Source organism: Camelus ferus, chromosome 23 (assembly GCF_009834535.1).
Source record: "Camelus ferus isolate YT-003-E chromosome 23, BCGSAC_Cfer_1.0, whole genome shotgun sequence".
Lineage (NCBI taxonomy): Eukaryota > Metazoa > Chordata > Mammalia > Artiodactyla > Camelidae > Camelus > Camelus ferus.
This window is the reverse complement of record NC_045718.1, coordinates 17679820-17698794: the sequence shown is the minus strand read 5'-3', so window position 1 is coordinate 17698794 and position 18975 is coordinate 17679820. Positions and strand designations below refer to the sequence as shown.

General features: G+C 36.4%; 1 protein-coding gene across 4 annotated transcripts in view; it reads right to left on the bottom strand.

The window, feature by feature from the left end:
• The window catches only part of LOC102520404 (membrane cofactor protein-like), a 28119-nt gene extending 16100 nt beyond the window's left edge, over positions 1-12019 (bottom strand). For all 4 annotated transcript variants that reach the window (XM_014565619.2, XM_032467084.1, XM_032467083.1 and 1 more), the window contains exons 1-3: positions 11773-12019; positions 5535-5723; positions 5100-5202 (exon numbers count right to left, since the gene is read on the bottom strand). In XM_014565619.2, the coding sequence (XP_014421105.1) occupies positions 5100-5202; positions 5535-5723; positions 11773-11893 (413 nt within the window). In that variant the 5' untranslated portion in view covers positions 11894-12019. The remainder of the gene's footprint in view (positions 1-5099; positions 5203-5534; positions 5724-11772) is intronic.
• Positions 12020-18975: the final 6956 nt, after the last annotated feature.

Below are 18975 nucleotides of genomic sequence, written 5' to 3'. Positions count from 1 at the left end.
AATCAAAGAAGAAATTAAAAAAAAAAAAAAACCTGGAGACAAATGAAACAAAAACACAATGATCCAAAATCTATGGGACACACCAAAGGCATTTCTATGAGGATAGTTTATAGCAATACAGTCTTACCTCAGGAAGTAAGAAAAATCTCAATTAAACAACATAATCTTACACCTAATGAAACTAGAAAAAGAACAAACAAAACCCTAAGTTAGTAGAAGGAAAGAAATCATAAAGATCAAGGCAGAAATAAATGAGACTAAAACAAATAGAAATGATCAATGAAACAAAGAGCTGGTACTTTGGAAAGATAAGCAAAAGTGATAAACCTTTAGCCAGACTCATCAAAAAAAAAAAAAAAAAAAAAAAGGACCCAAATCAAGAAAATCTGAAGTCAAAAATGAGAACTTACAACCAACATCCCAGAAATACAAAGGATCATAAAAGATTACTATGAAAACTATATGGCAATAAAATGAATAACCTAGAAGAAATGCACAAATTCCTAGAAATGTACAATCTCCTAAGATTGAACAAGGAAGAAATAGAAAATACAAATTGACCAAATATCAGTAATTAAATTAAATTACTAATAAAAATACTCTCAATAAACAAAAGTCCAGAACCAGATGGCTTCACACAGGGGAGTTCAAGCAAATATTTAGAGAAGAGTTGACATCTATCCTTTTCAAACTATATTTCACAGCACAGGGAATATTGCCAATATTTTATGATAACTATAAATGGAGTATCATCTATTAAAATTTTGATTCACTATGTTGTACATCTGAAACTAATATAATATTGTAAATCAACTATAACTCATTTAAAAAAAAAGAGTTAACACCTATCTGTATCAAACTATTCCAAAACATTGAAGTGGAAGGAATGCTTCCAAAGCATTTTACAAGACTAGCATTACCCTGATATTAAAACCATACAAAGATGCCACAACAAAAGAAAATTACAGACCAACATCCTTGTGAACACAGATGCAAAAATCCTTAACAAAATACTAGCAAACAAATTAAAAATATTTGAAAAGTATCATACACCACAATCAAGTGAGATTTATCCTAGGGATGCATGAATGGTTCAATATTGCAAATCAATGTGATAGACCACATTAACAAGTTGAAGAGTAAAAATCACAGATTATCACACAGATTGCAGAGAAAGTTTTTCAACAAACTCGACTTTTATTTATGATGAAAATTCTCAACAATGTGAATATAGAGGGAATATACCTTAACATAATAAAGGCCATATATGACAAGCTTACAGCTAATATCATAACCACCAGTAAGAAGATGAAAACTTTTCCTCTAAGATAGGAACAAGACAGGGATTCACACTCTAGCCACTTTTATTCAACATAGTATTAGAAGTCATTGCCACAGTCATCAAACAAGAAAAAAACATAAAAGGAATCCATATTGGAAAGGAGGAACTAAAACTGCCATACAGAAAATCCTAAAGATGCTGTCAAAACTCCCAGAACTAAAAAATAAATTCAGTAAAGTTGCAGGATACAAAATTAATATACAGAAATTGGTTGTGTTTCTATATACTAACAACAAACTATCAGCAAGATAAATTAATAAAACAATTCCATTTATAACTGCATCAAAAGAATAATGCACACAGGAATAAACCTAACCAAGGAAGTAAAAGACCTGTACTTAGAAAACTACACACTGTGATGAGAGAAATTGAAGATGACAGAAAAAAACGGAATGGTATACCACACTGCTGAATTAGAAGAACAAATATTGTTAAAATGGCCATATTCCCCAAGACTATCTACAGATTCACTGCAATTCCTATTAAAATACTAACGGCATTTTTCACAGCATTGGAACGAATTCTAAAATTTGTATGATAACATGATAAACTCCATGTAACCAAAATAATCTTGAGAAAGAACAAAGCTGGAGGTATAACACTCCTTTATTTCAAAGCACACTTTGAAGCTACAGTAATCAAAACAATGTGTTATAAAAACCAAACACATAGATCAATGAAACAGAATAGAGAGACTGGAAATATACCCATGCTTATATGGTCAATCTAGGGCAAAAGAGGCAAGAATATACAATGGGGCAAAGACAGTCTCTTGAATAAATAGTGCTGGGAAAAATGGATAGATACATGCAAAAGAATCAAACTGGACTACTTTCTTAAACCATAAGCAAAAATAAAATAAAAATGGATTGAAGACTTAAATATAAGACCTGAAACCGTACAACTTTTAGCAGAAAACATAGGTAATATGTTCTTTGATACCAGTCTTAGAAATATTTTTTCAGATATGTCTCCCCTGTAAGGGAAGCAAAAGCAAACATAAACAAATGGGACTACCTCAGACTAAACATTTTTCACACAGCAAAGGAAATTATCAACAAATGAAATGGGAGAAGATATTTCTAAATGATATATCTAATAGAATGCTATACTCAAAATATACAACTTATACAACTCAACATAAAAAAAATGGGCAGGGCACTTGAATAGACATTTTTCCAGAGAAGACCCACAGATGGCCACCAGGCATATGAAAAGATGATCAACATCTAGTCATCAGGGAAATGCAAAACAAAACCACAATGATCAATCATCTCACACTTATCAGAATGACTGTGATCAAAAAGACAACAAATAACAAGTGTTGGTCAGGATGTGGAGAAAAAGAAAAATCACGTAAGTTGATACAGCCATTTTGGAAAACACTATGGAGGCTCCTCAAAAAGATAAAAATAGAACCTCCATATGATCCATCAATTCCACTTCTGAGTATTTTTCTGAAGATAAGAAAACCATTCATTCGAAAACCATTAATTCGAAAAAAGTATATGCACCCATACGTTCATTTCAACATTCTTTAAAACAGCCAAAATATATATGGTAGCAAACTATGTGCCCTTCAACAGAATGACTGGATTAAGAAGATGTGATACACACACACACACACTGGAATCTAGCAGTCATAAAACAGGGAAATCTTGCCATTTGCAACAACATGGATGGGCTCAAAAGAATATTATGCTAAGTGAGATAAGTCTGACAGAAAAATACAAATACTGTATTATTTCACCTACATGCTCAATTTAAACACAAAACAAATGAAGAAATACAAAGAAATGGAAACAGACTCCTGTTACAGAGAACAAAAGGGTGGTTGGCAGAGGAAAGGGGTGGAGGGAGGAGTGAAGAGGGTGAGGGGAATTAAGAGGCACAAACTCCTAGTTACAAAAGAAATAAGTCACAAAGATGAAATGTACAGTATGGGAGAAATAGTCAATAAATTGTAGTAACTTTGTATGATGACAGATGGTAACTAGACTTATTGTGATCATTTTGAAATGTATAAAAATATCAAAATCCTATGTGGTGCACCTGGAACTAACATAATTTGTAGGTAAATTATTCTTCAATTGAAAGTAAGAAGACATAAAATAAACAACATAACTACTATATATAAAATAAATAAGCAAGAAAGTCCTACAGTATAGCTCAGGGAACTATATTCAATACCTTGTAATGGCCTATAAGGAAAAAGAATATAAAGAGAAATATATATGTGTATATATATACGTATATATGTATAAATGAAACACTATGCTATACACCAGAAATTAACACAGCATTGTAAATCGACTATACTTCAATAAAATGGAAGAAAATAAACAACCTAACTTTACAACTTAAGGAACCAGAGAAAGATAAACTAAACTCAAAACTAGCAGAGGGAATTAAAGTCTTCCAAACCTATTCTGAGACCAGTATTACCATGATACCAAAACCAGATAAAGATATTACAAGAAAGCAAGCTACAAAATAACATCACTTATAAACACTGATACAAAAATCCTCAACATAATGCTGGCAAGCAGTTCATCAATGTATAAAAAGGATTAAAAACTATGACCAACTGAGAATTATTTCTGAAATGCCAAGATGGCTTAACATATGAAAGTCAATCATTGTAATTAATATGCCACATCAACAGCATGAAGGGAAACAAAAACCCAACATGATCATCTCAATTGATGCAGAAAGAGCATTTGACAAAATTCAACATATTTCATAATAAAAATATCCAACAAACTAGGAGAAGATGGAAACTGTCTCAAAATAATAAATGCAATACATGAAACACATAGCAAATACCACACTTAATGGGGAAAAGCTAAAAACTTTTTCTCCAAGATGAGAAAAGGCAAGGATGGCCACTTTTACCACTTCTATTCAATATGGTGCTGGAAGTTCTGGCTAGAGCAATTAAACAAGAAAAAGAAATAAAAAGCATCCAACTTGGAAGGGAAGAAGTAAAATTATCACTGTTTGCAGATGATATAATTTTATATTTATAAAACTCGGAAGATTCCTCACATACACAAAAATATTAGAACTATTAAATGAATTCAACAAAGTATGATTAAAGCAAATATTTAAAAACCTGTTTCATTTCCACACTGTATTACATTTACCCTCTAAATTAATATTTAAAATAAATGCCCAGGATCCCCAATACATATTATTAAAGAAATTTTGTAGAACAAAAGCTATTATTAAATATTCAGTACTTCTTTTTGAGATGCTTCATTCGTTTGTAGCAGTCTCAAAAATAAGGTTTTCCAACTAAGAGATTATCATCAACATTATGGTCTGGGCTAAGCAGGTCAATTTAGATCTGGTAAAACTTTACAGATTATCTCAATATAAGAATATCTTTGGTTGGCAACTCTACCTCCCATTTCCATAAGCCCCACTTCAACTCTGAGAATTGGCCATTTATACAGGGTACACTTTATTGCCAAGAATAAAGTTACCATGATTACTACATTTTAATGCTTAAAATAGGCTTATTATTACATATGGTAAGTATTATACAGTTTTGCTTTCCTTCAATTTAAATTTCTTTCTAATTACCCACCTTTTCAGTCTTCATAAATTAGCAAGAGTTGTTTGGCTACAAGTGTGACATCACATAGAAAGCAAAATGAAATCAACTTTACAGGAAATGCTTAAGAAGAATAGCAATACAAAAATGGAATTAGTCACATTCAACCTTATTTCCTCTAAGAAGCATCTTACTTACCCCTCATTACAAACAAAATGAGCTTGTGTACCAAATGCAAAGCTTTCATTTACGTAGATAACTTGGCCATTAACAGGATCTCCTAGATTAGGACATAATTTTCCTAAAAGAAAATATTCAAATTTGTTGTTTTATACCAATTTCAAAATAGATTTGAGTCAAATTCAGAATTCTACATCGCTTGCTTGAATTCATGGGAATCTTATTATTTACTTAAATATGATTTTCATTCTTTACTATATGGCCAAACATGATTCACACTTACCCAGGCAACCAATTGCGAAGAAGATTCCTTGGGGATTTTTTAGCCTAAACAATTGCATTGCCATCTAAAACCTACATTCACACGAGAAAAGCATTACTGCAGTAGTAGAATACACATGCTAAGATGTGTGAAATTCTCCAGAGCAATAAAAAAAATTTTTGTTTACTTACGTGTACAAGCCTCCATTAGTGGTGCCCATGTATTATCATCCTGACAAACTGTGGAGGTGGGAAGAGGAGGAAAAATGGGCTTGTAACCTGGGCGACACTCATATTTTACAGTTTCTCCAGAACTGTAGCTGGGTTTAGCTGCACCTCGGAGCTTCATAGTTTGAAATCTTGGTGGACTATCACAGGCATCTAGGTATAAGCGAGTAAGAACATGAAAATGAAGCACTTCATCTCATTCACCAGTCAGGGACTGCGGCCCTGGCATCAGTTAGGTAGTGTGGAATACATAGAAAGGCTCTTGGCAAGATTTTAAATTCTTTTGGGTCCCATGCTTTTACCCAAGTGGTGGCAGCAGTGGAGTATGTGCCTTGCTTACTTTAAAGAACAACCTATTAGCTTTTGGTTTGTTGGGGAACAAGGCGAACTTTCATTCAACAGTAAATTGAAGAGAGGCATCAGTGTTTTTGTTTTTCAAATATACATAGCTACAGGTATGCATCCTTTCCACTTCTTTCTAAATTCATCTCAAAACTGCATTATTTTCTTATAGTATATAGCACTCTGTTCGAATTACTAGTCCATAATTTTAAACAAAAGCATATGATCACTTATCACTTCAGGCTCAGTTTCCTCTCGGAATACAACGTCTTAGAGGTCAGGGATCATATGTTTTCTTTTTCTACTACGTTCTGTAGTCAGTTGATACTCAAGAAATGCTATGGTAAGAGGTAAATGTCAAATGAGCATTGTGGATTTCATAGATCAAAATCAATATGGGCCAAAGTATTTTAAAAATATAACTTCCTTTCATTTGTTTCACATTAGTAAATTGAACATTTTATAAATAAATGGACACTCTTTAAATATAAAATTTTACTACTTTGAATAGCCTTACATAAAAAAATTGCTTTCTTGAACATTGCTGTAGACATAATTTAATCTTCCTTCACTGATTAATGGATCATGTATTCCCTTAGAAGCTCCCTGAAGTAGCTGTTTGGGCTGTTCATCCAATATATCTTAACAGTAAGGCTGCTATGTTGCTATGCTTTTAGAATTTTAAACTTCTGGTCTTTTTTGGGGGGGTTCACCCCTAGAATAATTTCATTCCTACTTCAGCAAGTCCTCTTCCCTTTAATTATCTGTCCACTTGAAAACCTTATAAAACTGCTAGAGAATTAGGTTAAATAATGTGATGGAGACACATCAAGTCCTTAAAGGGCTAAAAGAATGCAGAGGGACTCTCCCGTAAGGCTAAGGACCTAAGGAGAAAGGACGTAGACCTGTTTTGATGCCTGAGGAACACTTTCTTTCTTACTCCCTGGATCTCTGTCTTTAGACTTAGAGATCAATCAAGAGAGAACTCTAAACAAGTGACATGTTACCCTCCTTTCCTATTGTATTCTAAGTTTTGAACTTCTCTCTCCAAACACTGTACAACATTTCATTGCATCAGGTCCTGAAATTGTTTCAACAGTTAGCAAGTGTTTTCAACGTTTCCACTGTGCTGAGCTTGATACATGAATAGTCCTCAATCAACTGTCCCCAAAGAAAACAAAGGCAAAAAGCAAACAAAAAGGTATAGTTATTAAAAACATTGTTTAAAGAGATTAGCATAGAGTTGAATTTTATTAATAACATTACATTTACTGAATGCCCTGAATCAGACATCCTCATTTTACAATTAGAAAAAACATGGGCTAGAAATACTACATAATTCCGTTCTAGATAGAAATATATAACATCGTTCTAGAATTTCCTGCAAGCATCAAGAAAGAAATCAAATTAACAGCATGCTCATAATTAAATTATACAAGTGTCCTTTGTTTTATACATTCAGTTTCAGTAACTATCTTGAAAGCATATAATAAAGAAAGAATTTCTAATATGACTCTCATATATAGTGCTTTGTATGGAGAAAGAAATGTCAGTTGGATGGTTTAACCCATTCAAATAACTGGAAATATTTCTTCCCAGTAACAAGCATCATGAAAGACATGCTTTCAACGATGTGCAATTTAGAATGTTTGCTTTGGCAACCAGTTGATTACATGCTTTATACACTGTAATAATTGCGTCTCATATCACACGTTTTTTATCATCAAATTTCTTCTCTTTCTCAGAACATTGAATTGTCTTCCTGTGGAGACTTTCAAACTAAACATTCCTAATTCCAGAAAAATAGTCTCCTCACTGAGTTTTTATTTTTAAGACACTTTACACATTATTATTAAGCTGCAATGCTCTACTTTAACAATAGATGCCATTACATAATATGATTGGCTGCATTCAGAAAATTCCCCAATGTTACAGGTGAGATTGAGGAAGGTGAAATAGTGCTCTGCTATGAATCAAAAGGACTGTTTGTTTTCTATACATCTGCAAAAATTGTGCAAGCACACTCTACTTGCATGCAAATACTAAAATTAACTCTGACACAAGCACACACCCACACCCCTGTCCAGCTGGTACCTTCAGAGAATCATGGTCTCTGACCCAAAATGGAACCTCAGCAAAACCTGACCATCCTGCTGCTTCTCCACAGTCTGCATAACCCATGTTAAAACTTTCTTTGCTTTCCCAAAACGCGAATTGAACCTATCAATTTTATTTCTCAATTCCCACTCATTCATAGGCCACTTAAATTACTTTCAAAGTCATTAAGTAGCTTCCTTTTTGGTAAATTCATTCTAACACTTGCTGCCTCAGTAATTTTAGTTACCCTGACTCTAACACCTGGAGCTATTGATCACTCTCTCCTGCCTGAAAAGCTCTCTCTCTCCTTGGTTTCCAGGTAGCAAACCACCACCTCGTTTTCATCCTGTCTTCTGTCTACTCTCCCTTCTCTGCTCGATTGGATACTGTGATGTTCCTCATGGGTTGTTTGAGGAACTCTCTTGATTGCATTCTGCACCCTCCTCCTCCAGGTGAGAATGTATACTCTCATGACATCATCACCACCGAAAAGAGCTGCTTCTCAAATCCCCTTCTCCACCCTCGATCTCATGTCGGGGTGTGGAGTCTATGTATTCGATTGCTCTGCGCTGGGGAGCCTGATGTGAAGCACTGACGCCTCACTCCTTGGGGAGAACTTCTGCAACTGTAATTATGACAATTGTAATGACAACGTCCGTTTATGGATCGCCTATCCGGAGGTAGATATCTTGACTAAACAACATCTCTGCCCCACCTATCCATCTCGTTGTGGTCCCTTTTTTACACCTCTAGTTGTAGAAGATCGTTTCTATTAGTCTTCAGGTTTTTCTCATCAGTAGTCACTTTGTAAATAGTTGTAATTTTGATGTACCCCTGGGAGGAGGTGAGCTCAGAGTCTTACGATTATGCCATCCTGGCCATTCCGTCTTCCAGATACCGTTCATTGGCTCTCTGATGCCCTCATTATAATGTCTAAGGTTTCTTGACATGGTTAATGAGAGTTTTAAAATCTATCATTATCAGGATCCTGCTCACTCTTGCACACAATATTCAGTTTCGTGTAGTGCCCGTTAAATTACTTAACTTACTGCAGCACGCTCGACCCCCATGCACCATGTCACTTCAGCTTTGACCACAGACCCTGCTGTTCCTGCCACCCACTCATCCTTCAGTTTCATCTCAGATGCCACTTCCTCCTTGAGACTCTTGACATCTCTCACTCAAAAAAATTGGTTGTGTCCCCATGATGTCCCAATTTACTTCTTTTATGCCCTTTTCAAATTGTAATTATTTATTGTTTATACTCCCTACAAGTCTGTAACCTTCTTAGGACCATGTCTCATTCATCACTGCATTTCTAGTGTCTCGTGCCAGAGCTGAAGGAGCACTGTTACCAGTTCTACACACTCTTGGAGCAAAATTCAAATTCATTACTGTTCAGCCAAACTATTCCAGAAATATCTTCAAATCATCATTTTTTTTCACTGCTAGTTTGTGCCTTTCTTCAAATGTTTTTCCTTGGTTTAGTTACAGACATTTCCCTTTATCAGAGTTTTCATTCTTTCATGTTAAAATATTTATATGTTTTATTACTTTATTATGAACCCATTCTCCATTACTGCTGTAATTAGAAATGGTATTTTAACATTATCAAAGGTGAACTCCAAATATTGTGGGCTATATTTTTTTCCTTAGACATGGCAATGAAAGATTCCAGAACTTGTTTCTTAAAACAATAGTGATGGTATTAATCATCTTAGAAAGAGAAAAGTCAGTTGCTACCTGTGCCAACAATTATTTTAAGTATTTTATTTCTGTTCGGAGAGCTCCTTTCAACATTTCTTATAAGAAAGGTCTGGTGTGGAACTCCCTCAACTTTTGTTTGTCTAGGAAAGTATTTTGCCTTCATATCTAAATGATATCTTTGCTGGGTAGAGTACTCTTGGGTGACAGTTTTATCTTTCAGTTTTCTTGAGAATGTCATTCTGTTCCTTACTGGTTTTCTGCTGAAAAATCTGCTGATAGTCTAATGAGGGTTTCTTTGTAGGTTACCATCCTTTTTTTCCCCCCTGGCTGCTTTAAATATTCTTCGTCATTGACTTTGGACAATTTTAATGTGTGTCTTGGAGAAGGTCTTTTTCCATTGAGGTACTGAGGTTGTTAGATGCCTTCTTAGCTTCATGAAATTCTATATCCAGTTCCTTCCCAAGTTGAGGAAGTTCCTAGTTATTACTTCTTTAAGTAAACTCTCTGCCCTCTTCTCCCTCTCTTCTGGGATATCCATTACCTTAAGGTTGCCATACCTTAAAAAGTTGGATAGCTTTTGGAGAATCTTCTCATTTAAAAAAATATTTTATTTCTCTTTCGTCTCTTACTTGTATAGTTTTTAGATTTCTATCTTTGAACTCACTAATTTTCTATTCCTTATGGTTTCCTGTATTTCCAGTGCTTTCTAACGCATTCTTCATCTCATTTGTTGAATTCTTCACCTCCAGGAATTCCGTTTGGGCCTTTTTTTATTTTTAGCATTTTAATCCTTGTGGTATAGTATTAATTCTGTTTGTTAATTTTATTCCTGAGTTCATCGAACTGCTTTTCAAAGTTTTCTTATGGTTCACTGAATTTCTTCATGACAGCTAATGAATTCTCTATCAGTTAGATCACAATATTCCTGACTTTAAGTTTAGTTTCTAGGAGTTGTCATTTTATTCTTGGTACAGTGTTACTGTGGTTCTTCATAGTTCTTGATGATGCTTCATGGTTCCTCTGTCAGTGCCTCCGATGTAGTGAACACCTATTTGATTCTAATGATTCAACGGGTTAGAAATCAGAGGCCTTTCTTTTGTTCTCCAGTTGGTGGCATTATAGCACAAGCTTTTGGTTTCTATTACCTGAGCTGCCTCTGGTAATATTTGCAAGTGGGCACTTTTCATCCTCTACTGCCTCTGTCCAAGGTGTTAACCTTATCACTCCTTATGCCTCCGTGACCGTTGGTGCCTGGCAGCCGCTAGTGCCACTGGCATCACCACATAGGTCACAGGTATGGTGGGTTCTTCTGCCGCATCTGGCATCCTAAGTCACACCTCCATCACTGCAGGGGGACCGGAAGGGTGGGGCTGTAGCTGGAGTCCCACCCAGAGCCTGCTCCCACCTGAGCGCTAAATGCAAAACATGAGCGTCCCAGCCCCACACAAAGCAAGCACAAGCTTTCATGCCCCACAACCAGCACCACTGGGCTGGCCAATTCTACAAAGAACACACCAGATGCCATCCCGCAGGGTCTCCTCCAGACAATTTCAGCAGGGCACAAACACTCCACTCACAAGGCATCACCCCTCCCAGAGAACACAGGGCAAACCCTCCGCACAACACAGCACCAGACTAACAATATCCCAAGCACCTGGGTACTCAAAAGCAAGCAGTCTACCAGCACCAGATCTGTGTTCCTGTCCAGAATTGGCTCAGTCCTGGAAACCCCCTACAAGCTTTTGCTTGGGACTCCACTTGGCCCCAGTAAACCCTGGCGGTGCCTACCACCCCGCACTGCTCAGTGCCCATCACCAAGAAAATCTTCTCCTTGGACATTGGGTGGTCCCCATTCCCGTGGGTCCCCGCACAACACAACCCAGGGACACTCTGGCCAAGCTTTCTACCCCAACTCCTTAAGACCCCAGGTGGACCCAGCCCCGAGAGTCCGACCCAAGCCACCAAGCAAAGCTCCCCCTTCCCTCGGCTCTGGTAAGCTTGCCCCCTGACCCGCTCCACTTCGCCTCTGGTGCGCACAGGCTCTCCAGGCACCTACCGGAGAATATTGGTAGCAGGAGCACTAGGGCCGTCAAAAGAATCCCAAAGAAGCACCAAGTCAAAAGGGGACTCTCAGGGCGGCCAGAAGGTGCCACGAGCGATGTGTAAGACGCTGCCATTTTCGAGAAGATCAGCGGGGGACAAGATCAGCGGGGGACCAGCCCAGCGGAGATCTTTTAAAGATCAGTTAACAGACGCAATAATCCCCGGATTCAGTGTCTAGCGCCGATGCAGGTGGGCGTGGCCTGGGCCACTGCCGGGTGGAAGTGAGGGTCTGGCGGGGCCAATGGGCGGGCTGTAAGGCGGGGCCTCGGCGCCGGGGAGGCTCTCAGGCCTGCGGAGGGGGCGCCGGCCCAGGCTGGGGTTTAACCCTCCCTGGGCCAGGTCAGCTTTGAGCCTCATTCTTGAGGCATGACTGACTCTGGTTCCTCCCTCTGCAGACTTACCTTGCGGTTAATGGCGGGTTCACCGCCGCTTTGTAAACAGACTGTTAACCCCCTCCGAGGTAGGAAGGGTGGAAAGAAATCTAGGGTTGGCACGGTCATCATTGTCCCTTTTCCGAAACACCGGTTTAAAGAAGAAAGTGCATCGACCTGAGAATAGAAACCTGGGGCCTAGACAGCGGGTCACCATGGGGCAGACACTCCTCAAGACTCCACACTGGTCCTGGGCACCTGGTCAGTATTTGGCATTAGTCAGGCGTAATTCGGGAAAATAGTTGAGATTTCCGTGGTTGAGTATCTGCTCCAGAAGTCTCTCATGGCCTGATAGATTTCAAGATCACGAGAGGTTTGGCCATTGCTCTCCCAGACGCTAATGTGTCTCCCCTGTACTCCTAGGAGAGCACCCTGGGAAAGCGAACTATTAAACAACACCAGGTCATTATCATATTGGGTCTCAACTCTATGGGGCCCTTGCTTTTGAGCAACTAAATACTTTATTGAAGATGAAATATACATGCATGAGAAAAGTAAGGACGGGTGTATTACAAATTCTTGGGAATAATGAATGTCATTAGAGTTGTGATGGTAAGGAATTGGTTAGATGAAATGGATAAAGGAGAGAACTTTTCTGTTGAAACAATCTCTCAAACAACGCTGGAGAAATAACAGTAAGCAAGATTTATTTGTGGAAGTGTAAGTAAATCTGTATGACTAGTAAGTGAAAAGTAACAGGGCTGGTATTAAAGAGCAAACAAAAAGAGTTGACATTTTCTTCCTATTAGTTGCCAAAGAATAAAAAAGTCAAACAGTGTGAGTAAACATATTGGAAGACCAACAAACTCATACTTTTAGTTTTTAATGTAACTTTTTTGTAGGTTAAAAGTTTTGAAATGGCATGACTTTTGAACCGCCAGTACCACTTAGAGTTTATCATAAAGAAATAATCAAAGCTGTGAGCAAAGATGTACAGTTTTGGAAGAAATTTAAGTCTTATGTGTCTAGTAGTAGAAGTAGTAAGAGCTTATGGTAGGTAAATTATGGAATTTATGAAATTCAGTGCAGCAAGCAGTGTAAAAAAATCAATGTAAGAAACTATGATATATCTAAGTGGAAAAAGCAGACTCCAAATCACTATATACATTTTACCATTTCTTTTATTAAAACAAAAGTAATAAATGATACAGATAAAACAGATCAGCTGGAAATATGCCCCAATTAACCAATACTTGACAGGATTATGGACATTTCTTTCTTAATAGTTTTCTGTATTGATCCTATGTTATATTTGGAATCAGGCAGAAAAAAAGTTATTTGCATTCAACCTATATTTCAACTACTACTTTATTCATAGAATGGTGGGGAAAGACCCCTGTATCACACAGAATAAGGTATGAGAGGATGGTGGGGAAATGGAAATTCTCCCTATAGACCTCAAATGCATCACCTGGAATTACAAAATTTTATATATATTGAAATAATTTTATATCTGAGATGTGCCAAAGATATTCTGGGTTCAACAAACCATAGAATTTCCTCTTCATCCCAGATCAAGAAAAAATTTTGAATTCTTAGTAAAGCATATAAAACACAATGTACAAGTGTGATGTGTAAAATAAAAACACCTCAGTGTCTTGGATTATTAAATCCGAACACTCCATTATAACACAGTTAAAAGAGATGTAATTAAGGAGATAGTAAAGGCAAAGGAAAGTATAATGAGGGGGAATTGTCATTTCTGTTCATTCTTAGGGTTGTGAAGAGTGATAGAAATGTTCTGCGGCTCAATGTTGGCGATTATCTATGAAAAGAAAGAATCTATTTATTGTTCTCTGCAGCCATTTGTACGCAATATTATGTGTAAGTTATACCTCAATAAAGCTGGGAAAAACTTTCGCATCTATTTTTAGACTTGAAGTAAGTTTATTTTTCCCATGGCAATATTTAAAGATAGGGAAAGAAATATGGTTAGTTTTTGATTTCCTAGTGACAGGTGCTCCATTAGATTCAAAGGTTGGGTTTTATGAAACTTTCTTTCAATCAGTGAAATTTCTATACCTGGGGTTCATCAAACCATCCTAAATAGAATTGAAGACTATCACTAAATTTCTTTAACTTATGTTCATTTAACCCAACTGAGTCTCCATCTGACAGGTTCTGAGCTTTGTTCCTTGTTTTTCTGGTCAAGATCCAAGCCAGGGATGGAGTCTTCTTGCTGTGTGGGATAGTTCTACACCTTTACTAGGTGCATAATAAATACCCATTAAATACTAAATGAAATAAATGGGTGTAGCTTTCAAGTGCATTTAACATGTCTCTGCCAATCTTCCCCCAGCGTGGACTTACAAATGCTGGGGAAGTTCTGAGAGATTTTGATTTTAATAATTTGATAATCTAAACAAAGTAGGGTTTGTCTTTGAAAGAAACAAACTACAACTGTCTACACAGAAAACTCTTCTAAATCAGGCATGGCAAGCTGACCTGTGAAGTGAAGCTACTGTCTACCTGCTAAGCTTGAGGTCATTTTAGTGACTGAGCTCCAAGACTGTGAACTTCCTAATGTCCTGAGAGGACTAGAACTCAAGAGTTCAGGCTTTGAGTGAAGTAGGGGCTTAAACACCAGTGGTTCCTCCAACTCCTCTAAAGATTTTGTCAACTGATAAGAGAAAATGAGGAGAGAAAGGAGAATATGCTTGTTTGTAGACCAGGTTTGGAGCTATGTGGTCACTCTCTTGTAGCTTTAGGAATGGTGGCAGGGTAGAGGTAGGTGTCTGGGGGTGTCATTGAACAGAAGCCAACTTTGTTTAATAAAACAGTGTTAGATGATATTTTGGTGCCTAAATTGGTATATTTACATTTTGCTTCTCAGAGGCAGGGGTAGCAGCCCAAAGGGACCTGTGAATGCTCTCTGAAGAGGCTTTCCCTGTCATGGTGGCTTACAAGTTAGGTATTTGTGAAACTCTGAAAGAGAATGGCCAAACAGAGGATAGTTAAGCCATTGTTTTAATGTTGGCCTTGGGAGCTCTGCCACCTTTACTTACAACTGCCAGACAGTTGATCTTCTTACTTAGCTATTACTTCAAGGGCATTAATGTGGTATGCCACACACAACACAGGGGTTCTAAACTCAGCCAAGTACAGAAAGGAGGGCACCTCTCAGATGGGAAAGGTATTCATTTTGTTTCCTCTTGTCTTCTGGAGGTTTTAAAAATTAAATATATTACAAAGCACATTCCACAAGTAGGTTTATAAAGATAAAATCTTTCATTGCTTTCTCATTGTAATGGTGGAGACAGAAAAGTACATTTAAACATCATAGACTTTAACTTAACATCTCACACTTAAATGTACAAAAAGGCAAACAAAACAAAATTAGAATGTTAGCACTGGGAACAGCTTTGGAGATCAATTGTTCCAGCCCCTACTTCTCAGATAAAAAAATGTAAGGCCAGAGGTAAACAGAGTAGTCTCAATAGTACAAGTTAAGTTAGGCAATATGGAATTTTATGCATCATTAGTATATACAGCATTTCCTAAAGATAACTGAAGTTTAAAAATACCATGGATTTATTGAAATTACATTTTTCCATTGAGAAAGTGAAAACTGATACAGCATATATATTATACCAATCTGTCTAACCAGAATATATTCTGATCTATGAAAGAATAATAGCTATCTAAGGAAAAAAGGCATGAAGAAACATGAAGAAATATTAGCAAATAATGAATTAGTATTAGCAGTGGTTCTCGTCAGTAATATAATTCATGTGACATATGTTTTTATATCTTCCTCCTGTGTTTTTGAAATTCTCCTTAATAAGCCCATGCTACATGATATCATTTTTAAAATAAGAAAAATGACACACTTGGAAAAAGAAATCCTGGGTGACATCTTCTTTCTTTAAGCAATTGAGACAATTTATATATCTTAAGTGTAGTTTCCCCCGACTAGATAATGTGTGCTTTTAGCACAAGAGAAGAGGATGTAGGAATGACAGAAATCCAAATCAAGAGAAGGGAGCTTCACTAGATACTGGGGGAGCTTCAGCATCTTCACGTGCACATATTTGCATCTCTGTGAAGTCACTTCAAAGATTTTACGAGTCTCAGATCTTATTCTGTTGAAATGTATTGGCTCTTTTCCAGTCAAAATTTTAATTGAGGTGTTCTCCAGCTTTATAGTAACTTTGTCAAGGAAGGACACTGAACTAACAGGATATTTTTGTTTAGATGACAGCATGGTTGACAACTGAACTCCCCAGAATTTATATGCTGATAATCGTGATGCTAGCATTTCACATAAATTGAAACCAAAACTGTAATAAGAGATAAAGAAAGGGATTACATCATGATAAGGTCAATCAAATAAGAGATACAACATTTGTAAAAATTTATGCACCCAAAAAGGAGGACCTAAACATATTAACCAAATATTAACAAACCTAAAGGAAGAAGTAGACAGCAATACAGTAATAGTATGGGACTTCAATGCTGCACTTATATAAATGGATAGATCATTTAGACAGAAAATCAACAAGGAGACATTCGCTTTAAACAGCACATTAGATTAGGTAGATATTTACAAAATAGTTGATCTATAAGGAACAGAATACACATTCTTCTCAAATGCACATGGAACAATTTCCAATCTAGACCCTTTTTTAGGCCACAAAACAATTCTCAGTAAATTTAAGAGGATTTAGGATCATAGCAAACATCTTTTCTGACCACAATGATAGTAAACAAGAAATTAATTACGTGAAGAAAACTCGAAAAATCACAGATATGTGGTGATTAAACCTACTGATCAGTTGATTGGTAAGAGAAAAAATAAAAAATACACTGAGATAAATGAAAATGGAAACATAACATATCAAAAATTATGGGATACAACAAAAACTATTCTAAGATAATATTCTTATTGATAAATGCCTATATCAATAACAAGAAAATTCTCAAACAACCCAACCAGATACCTGAAGGAAGAAGAAAAAGGAGAACAAAGAAAATCCAAAGCTGGTAAAAAGAAGGAAATAAAGAACAGAGCAGAAATAAATGAAGAAGAGAATTAAAAGACAATAGAAAAGATCAATGAAACCAAGAATGATTATTTGAAAAAATAAACAAAGTATGCAAACCTTTAGTTAGACTCATCAAGGAAAAAAAAAGAGGACTCAAATAATTTCAGAAATGAGAGAGGTATTACAATGATGCCACAGAAATACAAATGATCATAAAAGACTACCATAAATAATTATACACTAAAAAATTAGACAACCTAGAAGAAGTGGATAAATTCCTAGAAATTTAAAACTTGTCAGGACTGAATCAAGGTAAAAGAGAAAATCTGAAAAGAATGATTACTGGTAAGGATACTGAATAATTTAAAAATCTCAACAAACAAAAGTCCAAGACAAGTTGGTTTCACAGGTGAATTCTACCAAACAGCTAAAGAAGAATTAACAACTATTCTTATCAAACTTTTCCAAAAAATAGAAGAGGAAGAAACAATTTCAAACTCATTCTAAGAAGCCAGCATTATCTTGATGGTAAAACCAGACGAAGAGGGCACAAAAATTACAGGGCAGTATCTCTGATGAATATTAAAGGTAAAAACCCTCAACAAAATATTAGCAAACTAATTCAACAGTACAATAAGTGGATCATACATCTTGAGAAAGTGGGATTTATTCCAGGGATGCAAGGATGATTCAACATCTGAAAATCAACCAACATGATACACCAAATTAATAACATAAAGGATAAAAATTATATGATTATCTTAATAGATGCATACGTTTTTTGATAAATTTCAACATCCATTTATGATAAAAAATCTCAACAACGTGGGTATGGAGAGAAGTTATCTCAGTGTAATAAAAGTCACATATGACAAGTCCACAGCTAACATTATACTCAATGATGAAAAACTTAAAGCATTTCTTCTAAGATCATGAACAAGACAAGGATGTTGCCAGTTTTACTTCAGCATTAATATTGGAAGTTCTAACCACAGGAATCAGAAAAAAAAAAAAAAAAAAAGACAGAGAAGAAATCCAAATTGGAAAGGAAGAATCAAAAGTGTTACTGCTTGCAGATGACATGATATGTTTTATATATAGAACATCCTAAAGAAGCCATCACAAGCTGTTATTACTCAACAATGAATTCAGTAAATTTGCAGGATTCAAAATTAATATACAAAAATCCTGATGTGATTCTATCCACTAACAATGAACAATAAGAAAGAGAAATTAAGAAAACAATCTCATTTACAATTGAATCAAAATCAACAAAATGCCTAGGAATAAATCTAATTAAGGAGGTAAAAGACCTGTTCTTGGAAAACTGTATGACATTGATGAAAAAACTGAAGATGACACAAACAAATGGAAAGATATAATATGCTCATGGACTGGAAGAACTACTATTGTTAAAATGACCATACTCCCCAGGGCACTGTGAGCTGGACTTTGGAAGATGACCAGGATCAGATAGGACCAGAGGCACTTTGGGCAACAGTGAGCTAGGAGTTCAGCAGAGAGCACAGGGCAGATAGTCTGGCTTGACTGAGGGCACGTTTTCTGAAGTGTAGCAGAAAGAGAAGGCTTGGGAAGAAACAGGGACAATGGTACAAAGCCTTCAATTATCGTGAAAGAAATGTGGACTTCATGCTGTAGGTAATGTGGTGGACAGAACACCTTTGAGCAGGGGAGGCACAGGACAGGCTGGGAGGGGAGGAGCCTGGACACAGTTAGGGC